This window comes from Anabas testudineus, chromosome 8 (assembly GCF_900324465.2).
Source record: "Anabas testudineus chromosome 8, fAnaTes1.2, whole genome shotgun sequence".
NCBI classification, from domain to species: Eukaryota; Metazoa; Chordata; class Actinopteri; order Anabantiformes; family Anabantidae; genus Anabas; species Anabas testudineus.
Genome location: NC_046617.1, coordinates 9,371,714 through 9,393,191, shown reverse-complemented (window position 1 = coordinate 9,393,191; position 21,478 = coordinate 9,371,714). Strand labels below are relative to the sequence as shown.

Below are 21,478 nucleotides of genomic sequence, written 5' to 3'. Positions count from 1 at the left end.
TGGTCCAATTAACGTCGAGAAGGTGAACCGGGCGCATAGCAACACGCAGTGACACCCGCCCCCGTTTCTGAGGCCTGGGTGAGGGAGTAATGGCGCCGGTGGTACTTCCACCTGGAGTTCATCCATTTGGCATAGATGACATATCTTAATTTATAATAACATATTAATCATATCATACTTTATCATATTAGCTACAACGATTATATACATACATATGTACATGTATATAAAGACTTTACTAAGTACATCTTGGTGATGTACAGTATGAAGTAGAAGTGCTGCAGAGGAAGGTGGGCTTCTGGTTGTTTGTGTGGCTCTTGATTGTCCGATACCTCTTTCCAGATGGGAGAGGGATGAACAGTCTGCATCCTGGCTGGGTTGAGTTTTTGCTGATGCTGCCGAACCGTTACTGTAGTTGGCAGAGTTTCTGCAGGTTTGGAAGTTCCCCCTCTGTAATCTGTTCTGCTGTTTCTACAACCCAGGACAAGGCTCCCCGGTTCTCTGCAGCACGTCTGGCATTACACACTTTGGCCCAGTGGAAGAAAGATGCTGTCTTTGAGAAAGTACTCATTAGACAATAGTCTCCCAGTGTTTATGAGATGTAATTAATAGCTCTATCACTAACAAATAAATCATTAGACTATTCTTTATTGCACAACCAGTACAACCAGTTGTTTCGTTTAAGATATTTATTAAATGTATTTAAATAGATTTTTCCCAATAGACTGTTTGACAATTCACTTTTTGGAAAGGGTCTAGCAGTCTGGATCATAATCCTTTTGAGAACTGTTTATGACCATTCATAACTAGACTTTATGGATTATTGAAGAACTCTATTAATCATTAAGTCCATTAACATTTTGCTAATGACTTTTTACAAATTATGAAACACGTTACCTTTTACTAGTACATACTACTAACATATTTGCTCATAAGATGAGTAAGAACTATGGTAAACATTGCAAATTATTTGATATTATTTCTAACTGCAGTTTTAGCCTACTCCTTACGATTTGTCAGTATGCAGAAGGATTTCATTAACAACAACAGACCTGTTGCAAGGTCTGTTGTTGTTAATGTTAAGTAATGGCACACTGGTATTATTAATGCTATTTCAAAGATATAAGTAACCTTACATTAGATTATTACCAATAGGACTTCAAAACATAACATGGAGATCAAACTAAACTAGGTGAGAAAGTCTACCCTCTCCACCTCCTTTCATGGATATATTAGTATAGAGGGGAACTTGAAAGTCTGGTTGGGACACGCAATCCAGCTGTGAAGTCAAGTTAGCACAAATACGACCGACATACAAGCCACGTTGTCTTCAAAATAAAAGCATATATTTTTGCGTACACAAAATTGAATTAACTTTTATTACAGTGAATAATGCTGTTGCCTTTATTTATTGATTGGTTTATTTTTTGACTGGACTACACTGACTTGATGAATGGTGGTTATATAAAAGTTTCCTGTGCATACTGTGTTACTGTTGCTGATGACTCTTTGTCTCAAATGAAAGCCAGTGAGTCAGCCACACAAATGCAAAGTAAATAACAGGTCAGTGGATGATAGGATTTAATAATGATTTAAATATTAGCCTACACTATATCAGAAGTTCATAAATTTCAGACTAACTAGTAACTACTATCTGGACAAGTGAAGCTAGATAAATTGGGATAACAGCTGGACTCTGGAGGGGGCAGTGCATCCATGACAGCTTATCTCAATACATACAGTGTAGAAATGAAGTTGCGGCAAGCTGCCAATGAATTCTTACTATGCTATGAATGAGGGTAGGATTTAAATGCAACTTAAAAGTATGTAATGTGAATGTAAAGGTTGAATTGGTTCGGGCTAGATAATAATTATGCTTATAATTTGGGGACCAACTATGATAGCACAGCTGTAGGGGGTTCAGTGATAGGTCAGAAAACCTACATTGAACATGCCATACCATGCTTCCATAGAAATGTCAAACTTTATTGTGTATATGTTGCCTATGTATGTGTGTGTGTGTGTGTGTGTGTGTGAATAATGGTCCTAATGGTAACAATTAGGGTTTTAATTTGAAAGCTCTCACCGGAAGCTCCACTGTGTCTTTCTTGACCTTGCTGAGGAAATCGGAGTTTGTGGAAAAGAAAAGTCAGGCTGCAGTTTTCAAAGCGGAGACCAAAGAGAGGAGCGTTCAAGAATCACACAATGCCCCTTTGAGTAAGTGAATCTCGCAGAAGAACTGTTTTTGCAGAGCTGAAGATATATAAGAAACAGTTTTACAGCACGTTAATCGGAATAAAGTTGTTGTTTTGAACTTGGGACAATGACTGGGAAGAAAACCTGGTCTGTTGCGCTGCTGCTGCCTCTGCTGATATCAGCCCAGTATCAAGGAGACAACGGAATAGTCGTCCCGGAGCATGGATTTTGTCAGCCCATTTCAATACCTCTGTGCACGGACATAGCCTATAACCAGACCATCATGCCCAATTTAGTGGGCCACTACAACCAGGAGGACGCAGGGCTCGAGGTGCACCAGTTTTACCCACTAGTGAAGGTACAGTGCTCGCCGGAGTTGAAATTCTTCCTGTGCTCCATGTATGCGCCTGTGTGCACGGTGCTGGAGAAGGCCATTCCTCCCTGCAGGTCGATCTGCGAGAGAGCCAAGCAGGGCTGCGAGGCGCTCATGAACAAATTTGGCTTTCAGTGGCCGGACCGACTCCGCTGTGAAAACTTCCCCGTGCTGGGAGACGGACAGATCTGCGTGGGCCAGAACGACTCCTCGGCCGTCACCGTCCCACCCAACCACATGCCTGTCCCGGGGACCCAGGACCCCCCGTTGGTCTCCACACATTTCCGCTGCCCATCTGTTCTCAAGGTCCCCCCATATCTGAATTATAGGTTTTTAGAAGAGAAGGATTGTGCAGCTCCCTGTGAGCCATCAAGGGGCGGTGGGTACATGTTTTTCACTGACAAAGAGATCCATTTCTCCCGCATATGGATTCTGGTCTGGTCTGTACTTTGCTGTGCATCCACCTTATTCACTGTAACCACCTATTTAGTTGATATGCAGCGCTTCAGATACCCTGAACGACCTATCATCTTCCTGTCGGGCTGCTACACTATGGTCTCCATAGCATACATAGCTGGCTACTTCCTCGGGGACAGGGTAGTGTGCAATGAAAGCTTTAGCCCTGATGGCTATAAAACCATCGTCCAAGGCACCAAGAAGGAGGGCTGCACCATCCTCTTCATGATGCTCTACTTCTTCAGCATGGCCAGCTCCATCTGGTGGGTCATCCTGGCCCTTACCTGGTTCCTGGCAGCAGGGATGAAATGGGGCCACGAAGCCATTGAGGCCAACTCCCAGTACTTCCACCTGGCGGCCTGGGCCGTGCCAGCCGTCAAGACTATCAGCATCCTGGCCATTGGGCAGCTTGAAGGCGATATGCTCAGTGGTGTCTGCTTTGTCAGTCTTAGCAACCTGGACCCTCTACGGGGCTTTGTGTTGGCCCCTCTTTTCATTTATCTGTTCATCGGCACTTCCTTCTTGCTGGCCGGCTTTGTGTCGCTGTTCAGAATCCGCACTATCATGAAACACGATGGCACCAAGACAGAGAAGCTGGAGCGGCTGATGGTGAGGATCGGGGTATTCAGCGTGCTCTACACTGTCCCCGCCACCATTGTTATTGCCTGCTTCTTCTATGAGCAGGCCTTCCGTCCCCACTGGGAGCGCAGCTGGGTCAGCCATAACTGCAGGAGCCTAGCCATCCCTTGCCCTATGCAGACTGGACCCCGCATGACCCCAGACTTCACTGTCTACATGATCAAGTACCTGATGACACTGATAGTGGGCATCACTTCTGGTTTCTGGATTTGGTCTGGAAAGACTTTACACTCCTGGCACAAGTTTTACACAAGGCTGACAAATGGCAAACATGGAGAGACCACTGTGTAAAATAAAGACTTGTGTTAGTTGCTGGGACTAATTTGTTTATTATTACCTGTTTTCTATGTAATAGGTAAGTAGCACAGGGAGTAGCTACCTAGTTCTTACAGCATTTGTATTCCCCTCAGCTTTATAGGCACTGAGGCTTAGAGAAAAGGACAACCTGGATAAACAAGGACTGAACCTCACTGTCTGAACAAATAACAAGTGTGGTTATGCATGCCATGTGCTGCAAGGCCCCCCCCCCCCTGGCTCTTTTCTTAAAGCCACCTCAAGGGAGAGTGATGATCCAGCAGCAAAGAACACAGAGATCAGGAAAATGATGAGTGGGAGAACACCTGCCTCTAAACATTTCATGTGTAATTAAGTGAAATTGTAAATAGTATTTGTAAAAACATGAAATTATATATTTGTATTTAAAGAAAGTAAATAAACCTGTCATTATCTGCTACTTAACCTGCTTTACTTTGCATTGTAAGAATCACAAATAACATACAGTACATAGATATATTCTTCTTTTTTCATAACTTGCTGGTTAGAAATGATGTTGTTTATTTGGATTAAAAGAATGTCAACATTTCAATCTGTTGATCATATCCACAGTTTATCACTCCACATCAAATAACTTCATCAAGTTCTTTTATTTTTACTTTATTCTCCCATATATTCAGTATTCTTTAAAGTATTCTTGAAACAGACATGCTGTTTATAGAAGGGGGTGTGGGTTGTGTCACCTGAACATCTGTTGCCTCAGACCAGGAGGCAGCATTAAAAAAGCTTGTTGGAAGGTTTAATGGACATAGGCTTCTTGTGCACAGACAACTGAACACACCTCTCCTGTTAACAACTCCCCGGCTCTGTCGCTGTATTCTGAAATATCATGCACGGTGTTGTATGTCTGTGGAACTGGTGCCAACCCGTAAGAATGAGTTGCAGGTCTTTTACTCGCTGCCATTGCCTTCAAGCGCAAAACCAAGTCCTCCCTGTTGTTAGGGAGGACTTGGTTAAATCAACAGGAATCATCTGGCAAGAGACGTCTGTTCTGTTGTATAGGTGTGAAACTGTTCCTGCGTGTTTGATGAAGGCAAAACAAGGCTGTTCAGCTTCGCTGTAGTGTTGCTTCTCTGGAGCCACTGTGCTCGGTGCCAAGTTGGAATCCCCCAAGCCATGAATGGCTGAAACCGAAGCTTCTCTGTGGTGATGTCATGAACTGGATGGGTGTGTAGTAGAAAGTTGATCCTCTTGCCTCAGAGCAGAGGCCCTGGGCTAGAAGCAGATGTTCGAGAGTTGCACGCACATACAGTGATGAGCATTTATATTGTTACTGCAGAGGTTTAGAAAGGGACATAGTGCAGTGCTGCTCTTATTCTAGGCTGTAGCTCTGTATCATCAGCATATAGCAAAGCCTTTATATCAATGAACCTCTATTGTATCCTATGACCTGTTGGACAAGTTGATGTTTGTGTCTTTTGTATCCTTATCTGGGGTTAAATAAAGATGGGCTGTAAAAACAGACAAGTAAGAGTGATTAAAGGTAAGAGCAGATACTCTGTCAGGAGGGGGGGGGGACCATAAATCTACCTGTGCCTCATCTATTCTTCCATCTTTGCACCCCCTCTGCCGCCTCCCTCCCTCTCTCCACACAGATGAATGGGGGGAATGTGAGTGAGTCAGTGGAGCGGCGCTGGGCCTTTGCCTAGTGACAGACAGTCTCCTGTGTGCTGCTCACTTCAAAGCGCCGCTGAAACCTGACTAGCTCCTTGTAAACAGTGCCGCCTGGCCCGAAGGCCCACTTCCTGCGCTTAACTCAACTTAATGGCTGGCTTGTTTGGCTTTGCACTGAAGCAGAGAAACCGATGAGGAGTGAGAGAATGAGGAGAAGCAGTATGTGGGTGCGGTGCTGGTGGTAAAAAAGAGTGAGATTGTTTTAGGGTTTAGGGGAGGAGGGGTTTGGAGAACATAATGGAAAATATAGTATTATTTAGTTGCTTTTGTCTTTCTCCAGGGAAATGCATCAAAGAAAGGAAGATAAGGAGAATCCAAACGAGGAGAGACATGGCTGTGATTTTGTGAATATTTCAACTTAAACTTTGGATCTCGGACCATTAAAAGAAAATGGAATCAGATGCTCTGTATTTAACTCATGCCAAGAAGGAAAAAAAAGCCTTTCACAAAGTAATTTTCTGTTTGTGTATGTTGCATGATCCATCTGGGGTAGATTTTCATAGGCTTTATTACCTGGTTGACCTTCTCTAAACGTGCAGTGTGTGGGAATGTAAGACGTTCAGGTTTATAATTAAAACACTGTGGCAAATTGACTCTATTAATCTGTTGATGTGAACTTCACAAGAGGCGGTAGCTATCTAGAATAGATTCTGCCTGCTTTAATGTTGGTGCCTAGTTCTTCAGTGGCAGCCATCTCTCATGTTGTTGATCTCAGATCTTAAGCCGCACATGCAGCAGTTTCCTGCTTGCTTGAGGGCAAGAAGGGACAAGCCGAGGATTGGGGGTAAGACAGGAAGAATGCCTTTCGAGTTGATACTATGATGTCGCTGTTATTGGAATAAGGCCTTGGCATGTCAGAAAGGGATTGTGTTAGTCCCAAGCGCCAGTGTTCTCACTGTTTCTGGGTGCTATTATTCAAGTTTGTGCCAATATGCCACCAACCTGTAGTTTCTAAGCATCATATCAGGCCTATGAAAGGTCTTAAAGGGTTGAGGAAAAGTGAAATGTGGCAAAAAGAAAAAGAAACAGACATGCAGTAAGCCTGTTTCTAATCAAATCTTGGCACAAACTCAAAAAGCACTCATGCTATGAAGGCTAACACTGGATTAGTTGCAGTCATACATTATCCTAACCATAAGAGCAGCTGAGCTTTTCCAGAGCATACACTATATCTATCTTTCTTGTTCTGCCTGGAAATCTCAACAGGATGTGCAATATGTGCTTTCTTCTCCTATCATTGCTTACAGGGGCGGCCAATGTGAGTGAGATAGAGCGTAAGAAGTTGGCAGGAGATTGGAGGTTTGAATGCACATTTCATGCGAGTTTCTGACTTTGATTCGGGGCCTGCAGCCATAAATACTCAGCCTGAGACAGTCACATGAAGAGGTGTCCCGCTTTTCTGCATTTGTCTTGTGTCTATTAGAATTCCTTTTCTTTTCTTAACATCTGTCGTACTCTTAATCCAAAGCCACATTTTCATAAAAGGTATTGCTTGTTAACTTTTGAGCAGTTGATATAACACATTAAAAGTTAGGCTGTTCAGAAACGGTGACTGGTAATTGTTGTTCAAGAACAGCTATTTGTCTGGACTTTTATTGCTCATAAATGCACAGACCACTCAGGGTTGACTTTGACACAGAAAACAAATACGCACCACTGCCTGGAAGAGACTGACTGTGATTTTTCCACCCGCGCACCCCTTTGAGCGTGAGGGTGTATTCGGTATCAGGATAGAAAGTGAGGGAGTGCCTCGGAGTCTCTCCAGCTGCTGAGCAGAGAGGTGCTGACAGCTGCGTGACAGATATTTTGGGAGCCTGCAGCATGCTGGGGATAATAATGGGCTTGAATTGGAGGAGTGTGTGGAGGGAAGGGAATAGTTAATGTACATCCAGACACCACAGTGTGTACACAACCTTGCCGCTCTCGTAAACTTACAGGGTGATGGTGCAAGTAGCAGCGCAAAGAGCAGCATAAAGTGTTGTCGTGTTTTAAGAGATTGTGTCATGTTTAAATGTTTTATAATTTAATGCATTTGCTAACATGTGATGCAGATGGAGCCTCTTAAGTTTAAAATTTTGCACTAAGCACGTTTTTGTTTATTAAAATTGCATTATCAGTAGTAATATCATCCAAAACCTTGGGCATAAGAATTTGATTTAACGTTATCTGAACCACGGAGTCTCACTGTGTGAGTATTAATACACTGATAGCCCAAAGCATTCAGTTTGATGTGTCATGTTTCATCATGTTCATATGTCTTGTGACGAATCTAGGATATGTCGTCCTCTAATGTGTCTACTTGGAGGAAGGAATTACACATACTCTGTCATATCTGATGTTCTATGCACATATAAGTGCATCTACTGTATGTTGAACTCCTATACTGATATATAATGTTGTTATATAATGTCTTCAAATAACGGCGAGCCCAAAAGGAGTTTTTCTCATGTGCAGCAGAGTCTAGAAACCCAGTTACAGCTGTGGCAGCTTTTAATTGATAAGTAAATCAGACCCCTGAAAATACATTACAAGGTGGTAAACTCATTCTTACTGGGTCAGTGATGCAGCTCTCTGAGCCGGGTAGACTAGGTGTACACAGAGCAAGGTAGTAATGCTCTTATCCAGTCTGTACTCTCTCGTGGGCCTCAGCAAGGCCTCAGGCTTCGATGATGACTTATTGAGTTGGCTCCTCTCTGGCGAGCGCCGGCCCCCCCTGTTTTAATGGAGGCCCTCTTAACTGCTCTTCTTGAGGAATTTACAGCCCCGGCTCCGTCCCACTTCAGCCAAAGGGGAAGACAGTGAAGGAAGCACACTGCAGCCTTGTCCCAGCAGAGCCAGTAGTGGAAATGTACAGCTTCAGGCAAGGTGGCAGCAGAGCTCCTGTGGGAGCGCACGCGTGCCCATCTGTCTCTCTTGCTATCTCTCTGTGCGTATGTGTGTGTTAACTTGGTTCTTGGTTCTGAGCTTGTGTTCATGTGTGTTAGTCTAAGTGAATGAGTAGTGGTTATAGGAGGGCTCCAACTCTGTAGGTTCTCTCTGTAATTTCACTCTCTGCACAGCGTAATCGCTTCCATGTGGGCCCTAACAGAGGGGCCTCATTGCAAAGGTGGGAGTTAAACACATAGACACACACAGAGTCACACATTCTCCAACTCATGGACAAGGATTGCCAAGCCTTTTAACTAGAGAATATTGTTATAATTAACACAATACAAAAACTGAAAATACTACACGTAACTGCTTTGCCACTGGCAAATTAAACCACAAGTGTGTACAGTACATCAGTCATATCTCAGGATCTCTGTGTAACCCAGATAAAATCTTATTAAAACTATATCTCAATTTGTGAAATTGCAGCGGAAATACAGACGCCTAACTGATGGTCATTAGTAATTTCCTTTAGAGATGTTCATATGGTTTGTGGTTTTCCTTTGCATGCTGTTTTTGTGTGTGTGTGTGTGTGTGTGTGTGTGTGTGTTGGATCCCACTGCACATGCACATGTTGAGCTGTTGGCCAGAATGCCCTGAGGACCACTGGACCAGACAGTCACGGTCAATGGTGAACCAACGTAGCGAAAAACAACAGGGATCAGCTTTTGAAGACAGCTCTACAGAGCTCAGTTTCTAGTTCAGCTGGAGGAAAGAGAAATTACAGGGACTACAAATTCCTAGGAAGGATTGCATTTTACATACAATGCAAAATATGTAAAAACATGGACTGTGTAATGTGATGGTAATCGAGATAGAACTTAAACATTTGCCGAACAGAGAATTTAATAGTGTGTTTCAAACATTGCATTCAAAGATCTGACTACAGTAACAGCTGACATTGTTATTGTTGGTGAACAACACCCCCTGCTGTTTCAGTTCACACACTGCAACAATACACACTTAAAACACAAACCAGCAGAAATAAAACACGATGAAATGGTCCCTCAGCAACAAAATAAGCCCTCATTATCCATGTAGAACAGGTGGAAGAGTCTTTGTTTGACTGTCTATAAGCACTTTGCAGAAACACTGCCTACAGTTTCCTGTAAAAACAGTGAGCAGTGGTGTGGACAGCAGCTTTGGACTCCCACTATTGCAGCCAGAGGCAATGTAAGAGGGTTTGTCCTGCAAGCGTGAGAGCTGCTGTGGGAGAGGTCAGGGGTCACTGGCCAACTTAAGTGTTACATTTTTCATGGCGCCACCAATGCTGCATATTTTTGCTGAAAAGTTGTATTTTATTAGCGGAATTTTAAAGGCAAGGACAAATAAGAAAATGTCAATCAGCTCTTCGAGCTGTAACTGTTTGTTTGCTTGTTGTGAAAGCAGTCAGGTAAGTACTCAGCTGCCAGAGATGATGGTTTATTAAGTTAAGATGTCTTGCGAGACACAGTGCATGTGCTTCAACAATAACTAAAACAATTACATGTTAAAAAGATGATTTTACATAGTGCTCCACATCTGGTAGCATAGTGTTTAGTGCTTTTAGGTACAGGCCTATTTCATGTATGTGTATAATTACTCTCTAGATGGCACCAATGTCTTCTTTCCCATTGGCCACACCCAGTAAGCCAGTAACTGCTGTCAACAGCAATACTGATTATTATTGTAAAATGGACATTAGAAAAGTTTATTCAATCATTCGTCTGTTTTTCAAACAAACCACATTTTTACCTTCTGCCTGGAAAAGTCAACTAGACTGAACCTGTATGCCACGCTACACTGCCTTCACTTGTGGATGGTTTTGCAAAAAGCAAACAAAGAAGTTGAAGTTGAACTGTTCATGTCTCATATACATATGAAAGCATGTTGTTTATATGTTGTTGTTGTTTATAAGTCATATAGGCCATGATTTTAAAAGCACATGTGGCACTATGCATGCTATGTGCATATGTTACATTTCCTTTTAGCTTTTTTAACCTTTTTTATTGCAAAGATACATTTTTTAATTTTACATGTTTTAATAGATTGAAGATTTCCTGTTATGTTTTTCATTAGTAGGAAAATGTATTTATTATTCATTAACACTAACAGTTTCTTGTTCACTCACATTTCACTAAAGAGATTCCTATCTACAGACCAAATCCTTTTTTTACCCTGCTGTGACTATCACCACTCTTCATCTATTATCTGATGTTCACTTTTCATGAGTCATGGTGGATGGTTTCCAGGAAAGACAGGGAACTTGTCATTTTATCACAGCACTCACCTACCTGCATGCATACCACCGACTGGTAAAAACAGCAGCTTTAGAGGTGGGAGGTAAATTAATGGGGCAGTCAGCATGTGTTCCTCCTGCTCTGGACTCTATTGTGTGTAGTGAGTGGCCCTGTGCCTACATTACATTAATTATGTTCCTACAGGTCAGGGGCTCTGTGGGAGAAATGGAGCATTATCACTCTGCTTTCTCTTAATGAGCAGCTCTGTAGCTTTCTCTGCATGTGTTTTCTTTTTCCCAGGAAGTTGTCGCGTCTTGTTTGAAGCGTTCAGACAGACCTAGTTATGTAATGTGTCTATCACAAAGCACAACATGTATCAAGCAGGGATTTGTATTTCTGACTGTGTGTTGCTGTTTGGTGACTTTCAGTATCAAAGCAACTATTAGCTTTACCTGCTGGGCATTTTACCATCTTTACAATCAGATTGGAGCTCTTAACCGAAGCAGTCTGTGTCCTCCCATGCATGCTGTTGCAGTTTCCTATCATACATAGCATATAGTACACAGACAGACAGGTCATCTTATCTTGTGGATTCATCAAGCTGGAGCCTGAGGCTACGTGGGACTCCTAAACAAGGAATAAAGAATGTCAATGTCCAGCAAATGCAACCTGAGAAAGAAAAAAATGATTGACTATATTGTGTAGTTTTAGTTATGTGTTGATCTGTTTCAGTATGTCCAGGTTTTTAGGATAGTGAATGTGATATTTAGCAGAGATGGGACCAAGCTACTTTCTTATCAGCACTTACTGAAACTTGATTGATTATTTCAACCTTTTTAAAACTTTATGAGTTTGATTTACATTTTCATTTTGTGATATATAATATAACCATATTAGCATATAAACATCTTCATCATGAAAAAGTTCAACAAAGGGGTCTCTGTATGTGCACGCATTTGGTAAATGTTTGATTTGGGAATTCTTCCCTCACAGAAACTAAAACAGGGCCCCCACACTGGTATTCTGTGTGATCAGTGATGTGGAATTTGGGAAACTGGGATGGGAGGGGACAGGAACGAGACGATACAATCACATGATTGGTGTTCGCACACATTCCACTTTTCAGCATTGACTGATATTCAGACAAGTCAAGTGTATAGTTTGGAGATTAGAGTGATTTTGCTGTACTGTGTCATGTTTACCATCTTAACATACAGTATATATACCAGTCCGTTCATTAATGAGAAGCGCTGGTCCCTGTTGAGAGGTCTTGTATAGTAGCAGGTGGATCTGTTGGGAAACAGCGTTTCCCTGGAAACTATCTCTATGTGTGGTTTGGGATGTAGAGTGAATTAGAGTAAACACTTCTTGCAACTGGCAGCATTTAATTCAAAATGAAACCTGCACTCAATACCATACTCTGAGCTCCCAAGGTGTGCATATTCAAAACAAAAACAAAAACAATTCCAGTGAAAATCTGTGACCTTTAATTAAACTTCATACCTTTTGGAAAATTGCTCACTCCAATCTTTTGCACCACAGGTGGGAGGTCATGTGATTTCAGTCACATGACACCCAGGTTTCATTTGACAGCAGGCCTCTCTATCAGCCTGTGATGGAGGATGAGGCAGGTGCACTTTAGCTCACAGGGAGTCACCCATTCAGGTCCACGCTGCACTAATTCACTTCACTTTTACAGGGTTGGGTGCTTAAGAAACAGGGAATTTACGAGCCTGTTGTTCACAATCACAGCTTTGCAGTCCACGGGCGTGAAATGAACCTTTGCATCACCAGCGTCACAAAGTTCAGTTGCACCATTGATAAGTGAAAGGGCAAACAGGGAAATCGATAATTCAACAAACGCATTCAGCAAACAGCGAACAATACGACCTTTGGCTGGGTGAGTAGATAAGTCCCTCAGCGCGACCTTTCCCCCTGTCTGTGCGCTTTCTGTCTTTCCATGTTTATGCGTAATGTGCGTCTGTTTACTGTGAAAATACAAACAGTGCTGTGGGCTTTAGAGTGACTTTGGTGCGTTGAGGAGATGCCTGCCCTGCCTCGAATAACCAAAGTAAAAGAGAAAGATTTGTGGTGTAGGTGGAGTTATTGCAGATGAAGGGGAGGGAGTGAGAAGAGGGCTCCAGCATGTGCAGAGAAGCGTCTGAGGGCGAGAAGCTGCACTCATTGCATGTGAGAAGAGAGGGCGGCTTGCAGCGGTCCGGAGAGACAGAGGAAGTGTGATATCAACTTGGGAAATGACTGTGTAAATAACTTGTTGCTGATCTGCCCAGGGCGCTCTCAGATAGACATGAATGGCGATGGCAGCAAACGGCGTTATGTGTCAACCTTCAGCATCTACATCAAACCGCAGCGCCCAGCGTCGGCACCGGGGAATGGACCGGGCCCCGGTGCCAGCAGGAGCCCAGAGTGCGCCACTGATACAGGTACAAACTGCATGACAGAGAGAGAGAGAGAGAGTTTTGTAGATTGAAGTTGGGGTTTTGTGTTGGAAAGAGCCTCAATTGTAGCATTTGACAAGTTATTAAAGAGCTCCTTTGAGTAGACAAGTCTGAACCTGATGCTTCAGAGGTACACAGCAGGAAAATAGGGTCCACACACCAGGTGTATTACTTTTAAAGATAACATCAGTACAGTTAAAGTGAAAATTATTGTATGTGACGTCTTTATATTAGACATGAAGGTTGCCACCTCTTTCAGTTTTTGTTGTGAAGGTGAAGTTTATAATAATTAGACAACATTAGGTCAGGTTTGTTTCTTATGTCTCTAAACTGTCCTCTGACAAACATTGCTGTACACATCTATCTGTCGCATGACAACTCTCCACAGTGTCTTTTTCACATCGCAATTTCAGGAACTGACTAAAGCCAGTGCGTGTTAATTTGACATGTGTGACTTAGCCTTTGTTACTTGTTAGGCAAGTGTCATTGTAGACGGCGCTAGGTTTTCAGAGTAATCTGCAAATCTTCCTGTGTGTTCATAGAGCTGCTAAAAAAGAGTCAAAGAGTCATGATGTGCAAGCGGTGTTAACATCCCCCTTTCTCTGTGTCAGTGTGCAGAGATGCAGCTCACACTCAAATGTCAGGCTGGACAGTGACATAATCAGCATAGTTAACTGGTTAAACATTGACATTACCCCCTAACTAGTAAACTGTATATAACTCAACATTACAACACGCAATCAGATTCGGCCCATTTTTACACAGTGTTTTGTTAAAGTATTGTACTATCTGCTGTTAATATAGTGATAAAGTGCTTCTGAGTTATGAAACGTTAGTTCCTGGAAATACCCACCCACATGGCAATGATCCGAGCTTTAAGTATTCTACTTAAGTCAAGTAGGAGTAGACAGCTGAATTCAATATAATGTAAGATGTGGTCCAAAAGACGCTTAGCAAAAGAAAAAAACAAAACAACAACAATACACACACACAAAATCAAATTAACCACACTTTATTCAACAGGACTTGTTTAGTCAGTTAAGTCATCAGTTAAGTCAGATGATTGATGTTGGTGCTGTGTCTTCATGGACAGTGGAGGCCCTTTTTAATGAGTGCGAAAAGAAAAAAAAAAAAAAGAAGTGTGAACGGGTTTGTTAGATGAGTGGATGAAACATTGCAGCTACAAACCATTTCATATCTGTGGCACGTTTAGCAGAAATATATATGTGACACAAGGGACCAAAAAGTAGCGTTTAGCTAGACTTGATAGTCGTTTGTGTTTTCTCATCAGTAAAATCGAGGTAAGCTCACTTTGGTGCTCGTGTTTCTCCCGCTTTCTGCTTTTGACTCCTCGCCTCCTTTCGCCACTCTCCTTCTTATCCAGGCCATCACAACCTCTCCCCCTGCAAACATCTTGACCCGCCCACATTCATAGAGCCCCTGGTGGACTGCTGTGTGGATGAGGGGAAAGACATCACGCTATGTGGGGTTCTTACTGGAAGTCAGCCTATCAAAGTGGAGTGGCTGCACAATGGTGAGTACAGACATCATATGCTGCGTCTTGCCAACACAAGTGACACGTTCAAGTTGTCATTAATAGCTGTAAATACTGGTCTGACAACATTAGACACTACTTACTGCACTAATTCTGTTTGTGCTTGTACCAACACATTGACGCTAGTTGAAGGTTCGGTTGCTACGACTGCACCATTGCTATACATTGGCATCTCTTTTGTGTTATTGTAACAGAAACCAGATTGATGGGACGAACAATGTCTGGCCAGCAGGGTTCAAGTGGTCTCTTGTACCTGACATCACTGTCAAGCCCTTTCTCACGTGCCTTTGCTCCATTGTTTTTGCATATCACACCAGTTTGTGTGTTTGCTCCTATGGGCAGGTGATGTGGCTCGTTTTGGGAATGCTTCCTTTGATGGCAGCAAGGTGAGTTTTGTGGTGAGAGAGTGCCTGCCGGAGGATGCTGGTGCCTACACGTGCTTGGCGGAAAACAGCGCGGGGAAGACGTCCTGCTGTGCTGCTGTGTTTGTCAGAGGTGAGCAAGACACAACACAACTCCAACACAATTTGCTGCTAATTATAAACTTAGTTAGTCACAACAAGTAGGGGGTAGGCTGAGTTTCATTTCTGATGTGATCTCCTCTTCTTTTTCCTCTTACTGGCAACCGATACAGATTATGAAACTATCTGTGGTGCACAGGATCACATCTCAAAGGTCCCCACTTCTGCATCCCAGAGCATTATAGAGAATGGACGGTCACCAGAGAGTCCCAAAGACGAGCTACAGCAGTTCACAGGATCTGTTAGCGCCTACCCTCTAGACTCTCCAAAGCAGAGCCCAGTAACATCCCCAAGAGGTAAGGAGATGACTCCCTTCATTATGGAAGAGTCAGTGAATGATAATTACACGATAACACACGCAGCACAGTTTCCTTCATTCTTTACATAGTTTCATGCACCAGGAAAATATTTCAGCTTCTTTACCATTGTTTTAAATTCTTGCGGATGTTTATAAATGAAAGGGAAACACATGATTTCCCGTCCTCGTGTGATTGGCTGTCTGACATCATGTATACTAAGAGGAGTTATGCCCGGTTCCACAACAATGCAGCTTTTTCTACACCCACTCAGTCCAAGTGAACGCCATGTAGGGAAGTGATGAGTGAACAGTACAGTTAGACTTGGTGAGCCTGTAAACTGATAGCCATACCTGTGAACGTGTGAGCCACACCTCTTGCACTAAAACCTACCTGCCCTTCATCTGTATTTGCAGAAGTCATCCCAAAGAGGAGAGCCAACTCAGGGGACAGGTGAGAAAAACACACTTCGTCCATCTTTTTTCAAATCTTCACCTGCTGCCTCTGTCAGATGGAAGCACCGTGAACCTGTCTTTCAGGTGGCCTGACCTTTCTGTTTCTCATTGCTTACAACATTGTCTGATCTGGCTGTGTCTCTTTCTCTTGTCCGTATTAATGTGACATATCCATTAGAGTCGGGTTTGTCTATGTGCGTGCTGTTGTGGTTTGCCCTGGAGATACGCCTTCTTTTTTACCCTTTGTTCTTGTTCTAATGTTGTTGTACTATAAGCTATTATGCTGCTATACAGTGAGGACCTTTGCCTTAGGGTGTAGTCTGCAACATGAAAAAGCTCACATAATAAGGTCTGAATGTCTGTTGTGAGCACACAGTTCATACCCTGATCCATCATACCCTTACAGCAAAGAGGAATGTTTTTTCTGGTTTAAATTACATAAAAGTTGTGGCTTGTTAGGAAGATTCAATAATTGACCGTGCAAGGAAGGTAACAAAGTTTATCAGATTGCCTCCAGTCAAATTCGATGCCATAACATTTGAATACTGACAGTGTGAGACGTGATGTTAACTTCAGCTCATATATGGACTTTTCTAGTCTAAACCTTAACATCATAATATTATAGGATGCACTACAGTGGACAGTATGAGTCCAAATACGTATTCTGGGTTTGCTTCCTTTAAGGGTATCTGCAAGGAAATATTTCTAAATGTGTGTGTGAAACATTGGAAAAGAGAAGTAGTTTAACATAGTTAACACACTTCATTGCACAAGGACTGGTTATACTTGTGTGGTGTCGGTGTCTGTTTTTAGCCATTTGTTTTCACTTGAGACACTTGATGCGCTGTGGGCTGCAATGCTACACTCATACAGTACCACACAAACCACAGATCCAGGCATTTTCTCCGTCTCTCTCTGTCTTTATCTCACATGCCACACAGTATAGCTTCCTTCCGGTGACATGTTTTAGGCATTTGGTCTATGAAGTCAGACTGAAACTACAATGAGCGAGTCTTTGAGTCAAAACAATCACTTTGTTGTGTCTTTGCAGGTCCGACATTACATTTTGAAAACGTTCCACAGCACGTCGAGGTTAAGGTGGGACAGGCTGCCCGTCTGAGCTGTTTTTTCTCCGGAAGCCCTCCCGTAGTGTCCTGTTGGATCAGAAACAAACAGCAGGTAATCCACTTTAAAGACTTTGTCTCCACTGTCACTGTATCTCCCCTTCTACTCGTCTTTCCTTACACACTTGTTTATCGGCAGATAGTGGATTGTCCCGAGCTGTGGACAGAAAATACGGATCGGAGCAGTACGCTGGTCATAGCAGAGAGTAATTTGCAGCACTCTGGTTCCTACACTGTTGTAGTGAGAGACCGCAGGAGTTCAGCACAGCACACACTCACCCTTTCAGTCATAGGTAAGGCTTCAGATGCTCTGCAGTGTCAGGACAATGTGAAGCAGTTTGTTCAGCACTTCATTCATCATCTACCCTCCAGACAGACCGCAGCCCCCTGCCTCCTGTCCTGTGATCTCCCGCATCTCTGCCTCCAGCCTTGTTCTCTCGTGGTCGGGTCCCTCCTACGACGGCGGCAGCGCCATCCTAGGTTATGTGGTTGAGGTAAAGAACCAAGGACAGACTGACTGTGGGGATTGGAGCGAGCTCACATCCCAGTGTAAGAGCACCTCATACAGAGTGTGCTCCGGGCTGCAGCAGCAAGAGGAGTACTGCTTCAGAGTGAGGGCCTACAACACAGTGGGAGTAAGTGAGCCAGGACCAGTGTCACCAGTAGTAAAGATGGAACAGAAAGGCAAGTTACATGAGCTGTGCATACAGCATTTGACGAAAACAAACAAAAAAAATGTTGAGGCTAATATTACAGTTCCTGTATCTCTCTGCATAGTTTCAGAGAAACTGCAAGAAGAGGAGGCCCCTCAAGCGTATACCTGCGTCACTATTAACTCGACCCACAAAGTCACAGATCACTACAACTTGCAAGAGAAACTGGGAATGTGAGTATCTCTCATGCCTAAGTGTGAACCATTGTTTTCAAGCAGTGCAGAAATCTATTTCTCTGGAAATCAGAAAACTTATTTAGACTTCAAGTCTTCCTTAAAATAAAATGCTCCAGCCAAGTGAGGAGGTGGGAGGATTACTGTACTACATGTAGAGACACGATAACACAGTATTAAAGAGGCAACGTTTGCCAAGTTAACATTCCCACTTCTAGCTGCCAGAAAAAAAAAAAAAAAAAAAAAAAAGACTTCACTTGTTCCTTCATTAGGGGAAAGTTTGGCCTGGTCTTCAAGCTGACACACAAAGAGACAGGACATGTGTACGCTGGGAAGTTCTACAAGGGCCGACGTACCAAGGAGAGGGAGGCTGCTCGCAAGGAGATTGAGTTGATGAACTACCTCCACCACCCCAAACTGGTTCAGTGTGTGGCTGCATATGATCACAAGCCTGAGATGGTCATGGTCATGGAGTTGTAAGTATTCCCATGAAACCCCAAGGGAGTTCGATTCTTATACCAACTGCAAATCCTATCCGTCTACAGAGAAATATAAAAACTGTTTGTTGTGGTTTGTGTGCAGCATCGCAGGTGGGGAACTCTTTGAACGTATTGTGGATGACAGCTTTGAGCACACAGAGCCTGCCAGTGTGCGCTACATGCAGCAGATCCTCGAAGGGATTGCCTTCATGCATCAGCAAAACATCGTCCACCTGGACCTCAAACCTGAGAACATTGTGTGTGTTGACAACACCGGCACCTCCATAAAAATCATAGACTTCGGGTTAGCCAGCAGGCTTGGTATGTAAAATGAAACCCTCATAATATTTACAGTCTTTCTGGTTTAAATCATGTGACTTATCTTTTCATGGCAGATGGCAACACACCCCTGAAGGTAATGCACGGGACTCCAGAGTTTGTGGCACCTGAAGTGATCAACTATGAGCCTGTGTGCTTGGCCACTGATATGTGGAGTATTGGGGTCATCTGCTATATATTGTGAGTCACACTACTGCTCCTGTGGCCAATTGTAAATTAAAGGGATAGTTTCCCAATTTCAGTGTCTGTCATATAGACCGCCCTGTCCAGTAAATGTGAAACAATACCGCCAGAAGCCGGTTAGCTCACCTGGAAGCAGCTATCCTGGCTCTGTAACAAAATCCACCTGCACCAGTTTTTCAGGGATTTACTGTTACTAGATTGTTATTGTTGTTACATTTTCTCATGGGACTAAGGTTATTGTTACACACTGTCTTAAATGTATTTCAACCTCGACATTTTTTTCTTCTTGTGAATAATTTTACTATTCCCTGTCAAATGTTTAAATCAATTTAAGATATGCCTTTTGAAAAGCAAATGTCCCTGAATTTGTTCAGTTTGAATCATGCATTGCAGGGATTTACTGTGCTCAGCCAATAGTGTATCAAACACTAATATGAAAGGGGTTTCTCATAGTGATGAACCAACAGAGTTGGCGGTGATGTGTTGTTCCCCGTGGTTTTACCGAGCTGTATAGTCTCAGCTGAACTGTGTGTTCTGTTTCACTGTGAATAATATTCTTCACTTAACTGCTGGATGTGTACATAGACACCATATCAACTAAACAGATGACAGCCCAAATGCTGTGTTCACACTGTTGTGTTGCCTCCCTCAAGTGGCCAAAAATCAGTCATTGCAGGTGAAACATTAGACTAAGTTAATTTGAGTTTTGTACGACTTTGTCATACAGACATGTATTGTCATGAGACTTTTCAGTTTGGTGCAAGAAATCAAGTGAGCATGTGGTAAACAAAACTATTGGTGATGATGGATGCATGTTGGAATTTTAACGCCCTTGTCTTTTGCGGTTCTCAGACTGAGCGGTGAGTCTCCGTTCCAGGGGAACAGCGACGCAGAGAGCCTGGCCTTGGTCACAGCTGCCCAGTGGGAGTTCGATGAGGAAAGCTTTGATGAGATAACAGATGAGGCCAAAAATTTCATCAGCTCCCTGCTCAACAAGGACCCTCGGTGATTTCATTAACATACACCTTATGCTCAACCACCAGATGCCATCTTCACGTTAACCACATTTTCACCCTGTGTGTGCTCCCCAGGCGGAGGATGTCTTGTGAAGAGGCCCTTGCCCACCATTGGATGGCAGCATTTGACTCTAGAGATGTTGCAACCACCAAATGTCTGTCCAAGGAAAAGATGAAAAGATTTCTAGCCAGGCAGAAGTGGAAGGTAACACGTCTCACATCTTTTTTTTTTTTTGAGTTTGAGGGTTTAGCTTTCTGCTCCAAACACTTTAAACCTTTTGTTTCCATTATGTAGAAAGCAGGTAAAGCCATGCTGGCCCTGAAAAGAATGGCTTTACTTTCTAAAGCTGACAGCACAGTGTCTTCTACAAGTCTTGGAGAAGGTAAGAAATTTTTTTTACTTTTCAGTCTTCACAACTATTTTAGTTTCCTGGCCTATCATAGTTTAACCGTATTTGCTTGTAAGAATTAGCGGGAAATGTGTTATGTTAAATTTTCCTCCTTCTATGTGTCAGTTTCACCCCTGAGCCCGGAGGCAGAGCAGGCCCTGCAGTCTCTGGAGCTCAAGATGCAGGCGCCACCCCAGTTCACTCAGGGCCTTGAGGACCAGACTGTAGCTCGGGGTTCCAGTGCCCTTCTCTCGTGTCACCTCACAGGTGCACAGTTTAAGCACTTACATATTTTGCTATGCTTTGCTGCATGGCCGTGACTCGGACTTGACTTTTTCACCATTCAGACCTGACACTCCTGTCTTATCTTGGCAGGATACCCCGACCCAGAGGTGGTGTGGCTGCGTGGCGAGGAACCTGTGATGGAGTCACCCACAGTGCAGATACAGTATGAGGAAGACGGCCACTGTACACTCCTCCTCACCAAAGCTGGTCCTGAGGATGCCAATGTTTATACCTGTAGAGCCACCAATGACCACGGGGAAACGTTCTGCTCAGCAAGACTTACTGTTAAAGAGTAGATTGTTTCCATCAGTGTATGCGTATTACACATGACATATTTATAATTAATGTTCTTCAGTTCCTTGAACACTTCACTTGTATTTTATATTCTTGCTTTGATATGAGCAAGCAGTGTCTGGTACGTCCTGTACTGTCTCTAAAAACACAACACATGTATTATTGTTTAATTTCTTCATGGGACCACGGTTTTTGTTGTACACTATCTTAAACGTGTTTCAGCCTCTAATACTTTTATCTTGATTTACTTTCTTAAAGCAATTCAATTTAATATTGCATTTCAAACATCAAACTAAATAAATTAATATGCCTTTTAAAAAGCAAACCTGGCTGAATTTATGCAGTTTGAATCGTGTAGTGAAAGTCAGTACAAACAAAT

General features: G+C 43.0%; 2 protein-coding genes across 2 annotated transcripts; both read left to right on the top strand.

Annotated features, from left to right (window-relative positions):
* Positions 1–2,148: 2,148 nt before the first annotated feature.
* On the top strand, positions 2,149–4,529 carry fzd2 (frizzled class receptor 2). The gene has a single exon (XM_026359590.1). It carries the CDS (start codon positions 2,324–2,326, stop codon positions 3,953–3,955), a length of 1,632 nt encoding a protein of 543 aa, XP_026215375.1. The 5' UTR covers positions 2,149–2,323; the 3' UTR covers positions 3,956–4,529.
* A 10,723-nt stretch (positions 4,530–15,252) lies between these two features.
* Positions 15,253–21,424, top strand: mylk5 (myosin, light chain kinase 5). Its single transcript, XM_026352905.1, has 15 exons — positions 15,253–15,327; positions 15,493–15,633; positions 16,066–16,102; positions 17,156–17,283; positions 17,368–17,521; positions 17,601–17,912; positions 18,006–18,114; positions 18,387–18,590; positions 18,697–18,914; positions 18,989–19,112; positions 19,968–20,120; positions 20,207–20,336; positions 20,427–20,514; positions 20,647–20,787; positions 20,896–21,424. Exons 1-15 carry the CDS (start codon positions 15,253–15,255, stop codon positions 21,099–21,101), a joined length of 2,220 nt encoding a protein of 739 aa, XP_026208690.1. The 3' UTR covers positions 21,102–21,424.
* The last annotated feature ends 54 nt before the right edge of the window (positions 21,425–21,478 follow it).

Excerpts from the sequence above, each read along its gene's own strand:
- fzd2 (XM_026359590.1), top strand. The coding sequence starts at position 2,324 with ATGACTGGGAAGAAAACCTGGTCTGTTGCGCTGCTGCTGCCTCTGCTG.
- mylk5 (XM_026352905.1), top strand. The coding sequence starts at position 15,253 with ATGCTGGTGCCTACACGTGCTTGGCGGAAAACAGCGCGGGGAAGACGT. Across the intron at positions 17,284-17,367 it reads GGATCAGAAACAAACAGCAG|ATAGTGGATTGTCCCGAGCT; the intron begins GTAATCCACTTT and ends GTTTATCGGCAG. Across the intron at positions 20,788-20,895 it reads TCTCTCGTGTCACCTCACAG|GATACCCCGACCCAGAGGTG; the intron begins GTGCACAGTTTA and ends TTATCTTGGCAG.